Here is a 12990-nt window from a genome sequence, read left to right on the forward strand (position 1 = left end):
TCATTGTACAGCACTCTGGCAGTGCTCCTCCTTTCTTAATGCATATTTTTACATATATTATTAAGTATGCTTATTTTTTGTTCAATTTCTTTCCACATGCTTCCACAATCCTCTGCAGACATTGCAACTGTGGTGGGTTACCTGGTGGTTAGTCGGCCTTTCCTAAACCCATTGCAGCAGCGCCACATGCACAGCTCGCACTCTGAGCTGCTAGAGGTAAGAAAACGCACTCAAACGGGCACAGTTTATGGTCTACCCGCATTGTCACAATTATTTTCAACCCTTTGGTTTTAACAACTTAAAAACAGAAATGTCTGTGGAGGTTTTTCTTTTCCCTCAGACGACCAAATGATGCAGTTATAGTTATCAGATCGCTCCTGCACCACCATTATCCCTCCTGCTCTCTACGTCCTTCCTGTTTCGTCTTTCTCATTACATTGTCACCCACCCAAACACTGCAATGCTGCCCCCCAACAGGGGTGTAGGTCGTCATCACAGCCGAGGAGAGGTCTGATATTCACTGAGGACATGTGCAAAACTTTCCTCAAATTTGTCCTTGAAGCCCCCCCCCCCCCCACCTTGGCGCTCAGGTGGGGAGGGCTTCGAGGACTCTAGGGGAAAAGCCCTTGTAATCATTGACCGCCTCAGGCCTCAGATTCTTCCAGCAAGCGTTGATTGTTTCAGATCTCATCTGTAAAAGTTCCACAAACTGCCTTAAGTTTGACGAGATTGTGCTCTAAATCAAAGTCCTGCGAGATTTTGTTTGAAATTCAGATCGTTCCTTCACACGAGATCTGAATGCTGAGCGAAATTTCACGAAAAGGAATTATTTTTAAAAATTGTTGCAGATACGTGAGTTGGAACTGCGGATAACTGGGGGCTTACTGTACATATTTATATATATATTATATATATATATATATATATATACACACAAGTCGCAGGACCAGCCAAACTATGAAAAAAAGCGTGACTTATCGTCCGGAAAATACGGTGTTTAGAGAATCCAATACTTTAAAGGCTATTCTCTGGTGTTTGTGCCACATCAGCTTGCAGTCCTTTCCAAGCACATTTTCACGTTGCTCAGGTTGGGCTCTGAAAGAGAACTGAGAAATGCACAGGCTGTATGTCGGTTCAGGTATTTCTACATGAAAGCGTGCTGTGTCTTCTTCTGGGAACATTGCACAACTAACTTCTAAATAACATATAGGGTTTAATAGCGCTGTATTTTGTTTGAGCTAAACTACGGTAACAGTTTACCGGATGACACCACTGGAAATATTCCCTGTACATTTAAAGCACGGATATGGATTACTTTTTCACACATGGTCACATAGGTTTGGATAGCTTATCTTCAATAAATCATTTAAACTGTTTTGTATGTGCTTCGGTTATCTTTATCTATCTTAAAAAAAATATTTCATCTGGAACATTTAAGTTTCACAAATATGTAAATGAAGAAAATAGGAAGGGTGTAACTACTTTTTCACACAAGGTCTTATGAAAATTTATGCGAAGAAGAAACATCAAGGGTCACCTGGTGGAAAAATGTGAATAATACATAAAACGGTAGCTCTTTTTTGGGAAATGCATTGTTTTGTTATTGTGAGGGTTAAACAAACGTTCCTGGATCTCTTTGACCTGTAGGACTACTACCAGAGTGGGAGGATGCTCCTGAGATTGTCCCAGGCCCTGGGCAGGATTGTACTGGCTGGCCGGGAAATGACCCGCCTCTCAGGGTGAGTGTCGTAAAGGTTTGCAACACAGAAAATCCTGGGTTATAGTAGTTCAGATTCTGAACTTCAAGATGGTAGTGAGTAGGCTGATTTAATTTCTCGGGATTTTCACAGAATTTAAGACTACCTAAATTTAGCAATCTAATTCTATATGGTTGAATATTATATTGCAAAATTGTTTATATTGTATCTAAGAGAAAACTCTAGTGTTCCACAAGTGTATCTTGGTAAATTAGAAAATAATATAGAATATTGTATTGCAGTATATAAAATTAAAATTCAACATCATATAGTTATGTACAGTTAATGTATTTCAGTAATTTCATTCTAAAAGTGAAACCCATAGCTTCATTGCATAAATAAAATATTTCAAGCCTTTATTTCATTTAAATTTTATTGTTGCTTATAGCTAATGAAATTACAAATTGAGTATGAATGAATGAATGAATGAATATATTTATTAGATAGAATGTTAGAGTACAAGTACAGTCACACAGTAGCATGTATTACAGTACAAATAAAGTCAAACATCCTGTCTAAGAGGAGCATTTCAAAAAAGCCCTTGCGGTCTTGTTTCCGTTGAGTATGTAAAAAAGTGTTTTCAATATAAAAGCGCGACTGATTTTTTTTTTTTTTTTTTGCGGAACACTTGGTCTGCTCTCCTTTTGCATTAATGACCTTCAGTGCAGCGGAGCTTGGAGGCGATCAGCCTGTGGCACTGCTCTGGTGTTATGGAAGCCAAAGTTGCCATCAGTTCATCTACATTGTTGATTCTCATGTCTTTCATCTTTCTTTTGCTAATAGGCCATAAATTCTATGAAGGTTTTAGGTCAGGTGAGTTTGCTGGCAAATCGAGTACAGTTATACTCCTGCCACCGCCTGAGATTGACGCAGCAGATCAACCACTGAATTTTCCACTTCACCCTGTCCTTTGCATCGTCCTCCCCAACACCAGCCACTCTCATGTCCCCCCTCACTACGTCCATGTATCTTCTCCTGGGTCGTCCTCTCGCCCTGTCCTCTGGTCGCTCCATCCTCAGCATCCTTCTACCGATATAGTCCCTGTCTCTCCTCTGGACATGTCCAAACCATCAAAGTCTGGTCTCTCTGACCTTGTCTCCAAAACGTCTAACCTTCACTGTCCCTCTTATTGTCTCATTTCCAGTCCTGTCTAACCCTCCGCATCTTCATCTCTGCCACTTTTAGCTCCGCCTCCTGTCTTTACTGCCACTGTCTCTAAGCCGTCCATCCTGGCTGTCCTCACCACTGTCTCTAAGCCGTCCATCCTGGCTGTCCTCACCACTGTCTTGTAGACCTTTCCCTTCATCCTCACTGACACTCTCCTATCACAGAGCACACCTGATACTTTCCTCCACCCATTCTAGCCCGCCTTCACACTTCCTGTGTCACTTCCTTTCCACATCCAAATGCTCGACCTTCTTTACGTCTATTCCTTGTAACCTCACTGTTTCCCCTCAGACCTTCTCATTTACACACATGTACTCTGTTTTACTCCTGCTCACCTTCATGCCTCTCTTTTCTAGAGCAGACCTCCACTTCTTTAAATTCTCCTCTACCTGGTCTCGCTGCAGATCACAATGTCATCTGCAAACATCATATTCCAAGGGGCTTCCTGTCTCACCTCATCTGTTAGTCTATCCATCGCCATGGCAAACAAAAAGGGGCTCAGAGCTGGTCCCTGGTGCATCCCACCTTGACCCTAAATTCCCCTGTTACTCCTTCTGCACACTTCACTGCTGTCATACAAGTCCTGAACTACTCTGACATAGTTCTCTGCTACTCCAGACATCCTCATGCAGTACCACAGTACCTCATGCAGTACCACAGTTCCTCTCGAGCCACCCTTTCAAAAGATTTCTCTCGATCAGGGGTCGGCAAGACGCGTGTGTCTGGCATGCGAGGGCATTTACGTTGGCACGCACAAGTAATGGAGCACACTAAATGTTCGTATATACTAATTGTGGCGGGTCCTGGCGTGACAAGCCGAAAGTACAGTAGGAGTGTAAATCATTATGTTGCGATTGTTTGGATGTGATCACGCGTCCACGATTCAGCGCATCACCGCGATGCTCTTGGGAGTTAAGTCGGCTAGCTTAGCGCCGGTGTTAGCATGGCTAGTAAACCAAGATATGTACAATCCTCAAACAGAAGGATGCTATCAAGAGCACAAAGCCTTCCAAAGGAATAACTATTGTGTCTAAGTTTATGTAAGTGTATTACGGTGTGTCTCGGTACTATGACCCCCCCCCCCCCCTTGCACAGCATACTACTGTTAGCGTTATCATCTGTCTTGAAGGTAAAGCTGTGTGTATCAGTTTTCCACTGTTATTGCCGGTGCTTTGAGTGTTTCTAGATGGCCGGAACGGATTAAATTGTTTTCAGTTATTTTTTATGAGAAACATTGATTTGACAAACAAGTGATTTGACTTATGAGTATAATTCGTCCAGGAAAAAATTGTACTCGTATTACAATATGTGTGTGTATATGTATACATATATATATATAAATGTATATCATTCCCACAGATTTACTGCCCGAATCACTGAGCTGATGAAAGTCCTGAAAGAGCTGAATGCTGGAAAATACGAACGAACAATGGTCTCCCAGCAAGGCAAGGGTATGTTTAATCTCTAACTGCCAAAAGTTAACCACAGATATGAGGTTCCTACGCACCTTCGCATTTAAACACTTTCAGTGATTATTGATTCCATTCACCCTAGAGTCAGACCCTGCAGAGATGCGCTTACTGGTGCCTGGAAATGGTCAAATTATTAACCAAGATAACCTGATCAAGTAAGTCTTTTATTTTTAACTTGATTATACTACTTTGTTGCCAGGGATATAAACTTGGATATAAATATGTTTCATGATGTCAAATGTAAGGCAATGTTTAAATTATTTTGCAGATTTGACCATACACCCCTCGCCACACCGAATGGAGATGTGCTGATCCGGGACCTCACTTTTGAAGTAAAGCTTTTAATGTCTTTTGTTAGCCAGACAAGATAAATATTACTGTCTGAATTAATTGGAGCTGTATTCATTTGTATTAATTCACATACTTTATGCATGATCTTATATCTTGGTGCTTTTGAAGGTAAGGTCTGGCACCAATGTCCTTGTTTGTGGACCAAATGGCTGTGGAAAGAGCTCTCTGTTCAGAGTGCTTGGAGAGGTGAGAGATCTTCCATTAAACTGTCTAAGTGAAAAGTACTAAATATTATAATCTTTTTCTCTCTTTTTTTAAGCTGTGGCCTCTTTTTGGTGGACAGTTGACAAAACCTGAGAGAGGAAAGCTCTTCTATGTTCCGCAGGTAAAACCCTAGCAAGGCTTTTTGCTCACCATTAACAAGTGCAGAAATCAGTGTCAACTGTGTTCCATCTCTTTGTGGTATATAATAAATGGAATATATATATATGTATATTAGGGGTGTAACGGTTCACGGAATGTATTGAACCGTTTCGGTTCGGTTCACTTCCGTAACGTTTCGGTTTTATGCAGTTTTTTCTCATTAAATGTATTTCTTGCGCGATCTCAGCGCTCCGTGCGGAACTAAAGTCCTGGGCGAGTTTCCACTGAGTGTCGGACACAATTGACTGAGAGGTAGACGCGCTAGTAGCTTGCAGGCGTGACTAATGGTGTCGGGAAGCCCGTGTTAACGATGCTGGAGTACCAGATTGTGTCCGGCTGTCATCCACAATGTCTCCCGATATCCCATTTCTGTGGGACAAACCTCGGCCCAAAATAGTTTGTTGACAAATTTCGGTGGGAGAGTTCTCCAAAATCTTGCGGAGCGCCTCTGTGAACGTCAGACTTCTACACTACTGTAGTCACCAGCTATCCCCCCCCCCCGTAGGTGGCAGCAGAGCTGTATTTGATTGAGCTATCTGAGAAAAAGATGGAGATAATGGCAAAACCTTCGGTGACGTACAAATTCACACATACAGAGAATGTTTTGTGGTAATTTCAGGAGAAAGAGTGTCAATATTATTTGAATGACAGATCATGGAGGATCCCCCCCAATCATTCATTTATTCATTTCCTAGTTACAACCTGCGCAATATGACCACCCGTACTTCCGACCTACGTCTGGCCTATCATGAATGTTTATATCCCTGGAAACTAGCAGAGGGAGATGCATGTCCGGAATAAGAATAATAAATGTTTATAATGAACAGAATCAGTGACAAAGGGCAGCCTTGGTGGAGTCCAAACCTCACTGGAAATGAGTTCGACTTACTACCGGCAATGCGGACCAAGCTCTGGCACCGGTCATAGATATATAAATATGTAACCACATATATGGTTGGACACCCTCGAGGACCCTGCCGAGGGTGTAGAACTGGTCCACAGTTCCACGGCCAGGATGAAAACCACATTGCTCCTCCTGAATCCGAGGTTTGAAATCCAGAGCCTTAAGGAACTCTGGGGGGGGATCTCATCCACCCCCCGGGGTCTTGCCACCGTGGAGCGTTTCGACTCCCTCGGCAACCTCAGCCCCAGAGAGAGAAGAGCTCACTCCCGAGTCCCCAGGCAGCAAATACAACAGAATGTAAATGGCTGGACTGCATCTGTTCAAGTCTGTTAAAAACAAGCAATGACTTCAAAAAGCTACTTTAAAAAAAGAGATCAATTAGATTAATTAATAACAGATCGTAATTAATTAATCACTCAAATGTTTTAATCGCTTGACAGCAATAAGTGCAGGTGGTCAGAAATTGTGCAGGTTGTAACTCGAATGTGTACACGAGGTTTTAATTGTTGCCTTTGCTTATTTTAATGCATTTTAAAGCACATTTTTCTGGGCTGTTCAGCTAAAAACGGAATAAAAAAGATGGTTCCAAATAATTGGATTAATTCAAACAAACCTTTTGTTTTATCAGAGACCCTACATGACCATTGGTTCTCTGAGGGACCAAGTCATTTACCCTGACACCCATGATGAACAGAAAAGGAAAGGCATCTCCAATCAGGTAGGCAACAACAAACTCCCACACACACAATTCCAATGTTTATGTGTGTTTTCTACTTGTATACCTTGACTTGCCGTTTGTTGTTTCTAGGTGTTAAAGGAATACCTGGACAATGTTCAGCTCGGTCACATTTTGGAAAGGGAGGGCACCTGGGACGCGGTCCAGGATTGGATGGATGTCCTCAGTGGGGGAGAGAAACAGAGGATGGCTGTAAGGACTGACTCACTGTGTCAACAGCATTACCAAGAACACGGGACGGGCAGTCACGGTCAAAAGGCTTTTGTTCTTTCAATTGATCATCACTTCTTAAGGCTAGGACTGCAAATTAATCGAATATTAATCATGATTTTGTCCTCCCACGATTAAAGGAGCATGTTTGTCGCAACATTTGATGCATAAATAAATAAATGCGTGCGCCGTTCACAGATACAATACTATGTTTGAAATCAAATGCTTCCTAGACTAACTGCCAACCACCCGGGGGCGATGGAGATGTTTTGGTGTCCCTCTACGGGACTGTCTTCAAGCCGCTGCGCACGCACCCTCCAGCGACAGCCTGTGGAAAAACTCAAAAACGTTACTGAATGTTGCGGGAGCAGATCACAGAGAGAAATAACAGAGTTGGTAAAGCGACCCAAGACCCACGTCGTCAGGCAGACCAGAGTTCACAGACTATCCAAGGAAGCAAACTCTGGTCCGTTTGAAGCAGACCAAACAGCTCTGCGTGGACATGCTGGACCTACAGAGCATTTTACTACTTTCTAAGGCCGTATCCACACGCAGCCGGGTATCTACGATTTGGCCTTTCATCCACACCAAACCGCAGACTTCTCTCACTAAAAACAATCTTTTTCAGAACTCCGGCCAAAGTGAAGATTTAGGCAAACTCTGTTTACGTATCTGCGTCTGGACGCCTGTAACCGGCTTTTTGGGTTTCGTAACGTCACTGCCTGGGATGACGACTGCTCTGACGTTATGTACGACCTGCGTTTACATTCAGAAACTGTATGGATGCCTTCAAAACTGTTGCCGTAGCAACTGTCCAGGCTCTTTTTGCTTATTTGTTGACTTTATCGTCCACACGAACGAGCCTGGCGTCGAGAGACGGAGCGTTCTGATTGGATAAGATTTGGGGAAATACCGCCGCCGAATGCTTTGGCATGTACTCAACAACGTGCTTATGCGGTTGGGTGTGGATGGAGCTCTTTTTAATAACGAGGCTGCGTGGATTAAATTTCTTTTCTAAGCGGGGAGGGAAAGATATTCGTTTTAAAAATCAAACCTGGCTACGTGTGTAAATGTTCTGATGTTATCAATGATGACTGAACTAATGTCTTTGTGTCATCTTATTCATTTAGATGGCCAGACTGTTCTATCACAAGCCCCAGTTTGCCATTCTGGATGAGTGCACCAGTGCAGTGAGTGTGGATGTGGAGGATTACATCTACAGCCACTGCAGGATGGTACAACACACACACACACACACACACACACACACACACACACTCCCTCTCTCTCTCTCAGTACATATTTGAGATGCAGTCTAATAACCCCGTCTGCGTGGGTTTTCACCAGTTTCCTCGCATCTTCAAATTCTCTGTGTGTGTGCTTGTTTGTCTCCGTGTGGCCCTGCGATCCTCTGGTGAAGCATTCTGGGTAGACCCCGCCTCTCGCCCGCAGCCAGCATCATTCAGCTATCTGCGGAAGTTCATCAAAACATTAAAGATATTGATCCTGTTTTTGTTCTTTCATAGACGGAAACCACTCTTGGGATTTTTGAGGTATCACCAAAGCAAAAATAATATCATGTATTTATTTGCTGAGAAGGGACGATGCACTTTAATGAAAACGTAAATGAACACAATTGCAGCCATCGGCTGATTTGCTATTGTCCGTCCCCCGGCCAGATGGTACAGGCGAGTTCCTAAAATAAAGCCACGCAAAAGAAAAAGAAAAACAACATACCGTAATTGCTGAACTATTATGCGCACCTGTGAAAAAGCCGCACCCACTGAATTAAAAAATATATATATTTTGTACTAAAATAAGCCGCACACATTCGTAAGCCACAAGTGCAATCAGATCCGTAACTTCGGGATAAGGATTGGCTCCAGGGGCTGGGTCGGTCGGGCTGGGGTGCGAAGCGGGGCTGGGCTCGAGCCGCGGCTGGGGGAGCAGTCGCCCCGTCGCCCTCCCCTCTCCGCCCGTCGGAGGCTGCGCGGCGCGCGCGCCCGCCTGGCGGGGTGTCCCCGTCCCCCTTGCCCCCGTGCCCCTCATCCTCCGTCCGCGGGAGCGTGGTGCGGCAGGGGTGGGGACGCCCGGGAGGTCGAGGGGGTGGGTTCCTTCCCCGCTACGCGGCGCGTCCGACGCCGCGTAGCGGATGGCGGACAGGCGGCGGGGACCGGGTACGGCGGTCCGGCGGCGGCAACTCTGGACGAGCGCCGGGCGCTTCTCGCGGATCTCCCCAGCTACGCGCAAGCGGGGCTTTCCCTCCGGGCGGGCGGGCGTTAATTTTGTAACGAAAATAAATAGGTTTTAACGAAACACGGCTCGTAACGAAAGTGGGAAAATATACGTAAATTTGCCGCGTTGTTGCATAAACCGCAAGGTTCAAAATATTGGAAAAAAGTAGCGGCTTGTACACCGGGAATTACGGTAGTAAATACATCAAAACATATTGAGGGCAGATCGATGTGCTCATCAATTACTTTTGAGATGGATGTTGCTTCCAGCTTGTACTTGTATGTGTTCTTTTTTTTTCATATTTCGTATTCAGTAACTTCTGTAATAGTTTTGACTCGGGTGATCAGATCACCAGCAGCTTCACAAAACAAAATATCCAATAGTCGTCATGCTGGTTTCATTAAAAACCCACCAGTAGGCCTCTACAGATTCCTGTTTTGTCTTTTTATTCCACAGGTGGGGATCACTTTGTTCACCGTGTCGCACAGGAAGTCCCTGTGGAAGCATCACGAGGTGAGGCCTGCGCGCCGTCTCTTCTCAGACAGCTTCATCACTTCCTTCGCTGCCTTCGTTACGGTTTTGCTCCCAGTTTAATCCGTCGAAAGCTTCAGAATGAAAAAAGAGCTCCATCTTCTCGAGCTAATCCCTGGTGGTTACGGGAATCCGCCTGCTACAAGAACAAACTTTATAGATTGCTTTCCTGTAAAAGCATCTGCGACGCTGCAGTACGAGGGAGGGGGAGGGGCTGCGTGCGGCCAGACAGCCCCACAGATCATTTGCAGTTTAGATGTCCTATTCTGACTCATTCTCTCCAATGTTTCATCTCTTTCATGAAGTATTACCTGCACATGGACGGTCGAGGGAACTACACGTTCAAGCCCATCACGGAGGAAACTGTGGAGTTCGGGTCCTGATCCAGTGCTGCCGTTCTCCACAGACGCACTGCTCTGACCAAGTCGGTCCATTAGTTCTTTGCACTCGACACAGAAGACGGCGATACAACTACAAAATAATTGTTTTAATCATCTGTACCTTTTCATGTTGTTTCGTTTGGCCTTGTGCAGTTTTTAATGATATGCTGACTGTAATTCTAATTTTCAAGGTTTTGTTTTCAAGATGCGTTTGACTGTAGGTGGAAGCAGGCTGTACTATTTTAATCATTTCTGCACACGAGATCATGTCACAGGCCGCAGTTCAGCTCCGGCTGCACGCCGCTGTCGTCTAGCGGGCGTAATGTGCAATGTTCCCTGGATGGGCGAGCACACAAATGGAGCTCCGGCTGCTGATGAAGATTTTATTGAAGTTGAATTGCAGCTTCGAACACATAATGATACTAATACAGTAAAATGTATTGTGTTCAGCACGCGATGTTGCTGATATTTGTGCCAGTAGAGTGCGTAACAAGCTGTTACTTGGCTTGGATCGTGCTCAGGTGCTCAGACCAGTGTGTCGAGGACTTCTAATAAGGGTTTTGAAGGCCTTGGACAGCGTTTCATCATGTCGGTGAATGTTAACGATGGCGTTTCTGCACTCTGGAACTTCCACTCTGTACCGTGATAATAAAAGCACCACGATTAAAATATCACTTGTCTTCTTAGAAACATAACATTAAAGAAAATAAAAAAGAAATATAGATCAACTTATTAATGTTGTTTAAGTCTGTAACATAAAAAAACTTAAAGTGCATCAATTTGCCTAAAATTAAAAACAAATGAAAATAAACTACAATTTTTTTTTATTTTTTTTTGACCAACTGAACAATTTGATACTAAAAAATGAAATAAAATAATAAATTCAAATTGGCGACATTAAATCAGGAGCACAATATATAAAACATTTAAACTTGCAAAACAAAAATGAATAAAACAATTTGTACTGATTTTATTTATTTTTTTAATCAAAGTGAGGAAGGCAGGATTTATGGCTGCAATGAGCGCTTTGTTTGAAGCGTGACTCTGCACCTCTCTGCTCCTGCTCAGCCGGGACCTGGACTCTGCCTTCAGTGCAGCAGCAGCAGAGAAGCCCGTCTCGGAGCCAATTGAGCCACAGCCACCCCAAGCTCAGTGTGTGAAGTCTCACTGTGGAGTCAGACGTCATGTCGACGAACTGAGGCCAGTCGGAGCTGGTGCATTGAAAGGGAAGTCCTTTTTAAAGAATCTCATCAGTGATGCAAAATATGCTGCTCCATATGTGGAATCACTGAGTGAGGAGGAGTTGCTGTACTAGAGTTAGCGGCAGAGAGGAACAGAGCGACACCGTGCTCAGGTGCACCGCTGGAGTCTGAAGAGCGATCTACGGGCGGCACTCACACTTTACTACAGCACAGACACCCGACGATGGTTCATTAGATCATTTCCCACGGCACACTGGTTGGGAACACTGGCATATACTCGCTCACTAAATCAGTATGTCAGTTGAGTGTCATTGCGTTCCCTGTAATGATTTTTACGATCCAGCAGTTGGCGGTATTGAGCAACACGGTACCGACACAGTATCAATACAGTTTGTTGATGTGCTGCAACGCTTCATGAGGCCTCACCTACCCATGACTACACGTCATAACTCCCGCTCTTTGCTGTGTGCGCGGTGAAAAATAGCCTTCACCATAGAGAAACAAAAGTCATTTTAAACAGAAAACAGTATCTCCGAATATGAGTTAAATCAGGATGCAATATGAGCACGCTTTGTAATCGTAAGACCATGTGAATAGTTTGTGGTTCACGATGGAGTATTTCTAAAATAAGCCCTGTGATAATAATCAGGATGAATCTGTCATTATTTCTGGGTTTTATAGTCTCAAGCATAAAGCAGGTCATGGGATCAGAATTCTGTAGTTTCTCTTTGCTGCTCACTTTTGGCCGATTTCACGAACGCAGAGCTCAGCCATGCAGAGCAGCAGCCGCTTCATCAGGCATCACACAGACTTGAGCAATAAGGCACCTTCCAATGAGTGTTTGGTTTGTCAAGTCAGTTTTATCTAAGTAGCAATTAAAGAACATCGAGTCACTGAGCAGAAATAAATTGCTTGAACAGGCAGAAAACTCAAGTAGCTCTAAGAGTCCAGAGCGGGAGGAGACAAAAATCCAAAACCAGGATAGATTTTTCACTAATGCTCCTCATCGATATGCTTTATTGTGTTGTGTGTGTACATACTATGTTTTGTAGATATTTGTGCTCGAAATAAATAAAAAAATGCTTTTTAACTTTGATCGACTAATATAGAATCTGAGAATAACATTGTTCCTGTTGCTTCAGGGAGCAGCAAACTCCATGACTCGCTGTTCAACCTGAAGCTTTTATAAACGGTACATGACCTTTTTTTTTTCTTACATGACAAGTTTCTTGAGTGATCTGAGTTTTCTGGTGGAAGTAAATCTGTGATTCAATCTTGCTACCTTCACATATCCTTCATATTTATAGCAGTACTTGTACATCTGGGTGACTGGTGTGCAGCCAGTAATTCATTCATATTACGACCTTTTGTGTGCCCATGCTATCTCTTTGTCTGCACAATGAACAAATTGAACTAGAAAGCGCTAATAAAGGAGAATAATATTAAATATTACACACAATAATTCATTTTGCTCATATTTTGATTTGATATTACAGTTGTGCTCAATTACATTTTACTCTGTTGAATCAAATAAAGGAAACTGAATTTATGTTTAATACGCTGCTTAAAATCTTAAAACGACTTTATACCCATCTTACATACAAATATGACATTCTAAACATTGAGGTAAATATTTTGAACTCTAATATCGACAGTATCGTCCATTCCTCTGAGGAATATAT

General features: G+C 43.4%; 1 protein-coding gene across 1 annotated transcript in view; it reads left to right on the forward strand.

Moving 5' to 3' along the window:
- Positions 1–10786, forward strand: part of LOC137903609 (ATP-binding cassette sub-family D member 3-like) — a 30503-nt gene extending 19717 nt beyond the window's left edge. The window contains exons 12-23 of the mRNA XM_068747736.1: positions 119–216; positions 1648–1739; positions 4284–4375; positions 4479–4551; positions 4665–4728; positions 4856–4933; positions 5007–5072; positions 6643–6732; positions 6823–6942; positions 8091–8195; positions 9652–9708; positions 10032–10786. Coding sequence (XP_068603837.1) covers positions 119–216; positions 1648–1739; positions 4284–4375; positions 4479–4551; positions 4665–4728; positions 4856–4933; positions 5007–5072; positions 6643–6732; positions 6823–6942; positions 8091–8195; positions 9652–9708; positions 10032–10109 — 1013 coding nt within the window. The 3' untranslated portion in view covers positions 10110–10786. The remainder of the gene's footprint in view (positions 1–118; positions 217–1647; positions 1740–4283; positions 4376–4478; positions 4552–4664; positions 4729–4855; positions 4934–5006; positions 5073–6642; positions 6733–6822; positions 6943–8090; positions 8196–9651; positions 9709–10031) is intronic.
- The last annotated feature ends 2204 nt before the right edge of the window (positions 10787–12990 follow it).

The sequence above is a fragment of the Brachionichthys hirsutus genome, chromosome 14, assembly GCF_040956055.1.
Source record: "Brachionichthys hirsutus isolate HB-005 chromosome 14, CSIRO-AGI_Bhir_v1, whole genome shotgun sequence".
Lineage (NCBI taxonomy): Eukaryota > Metazoa > Chordata > Actinopteri > Lophiiformes > Brachionichthyidae > Brachionichthys > Brachionichthys hirsutus.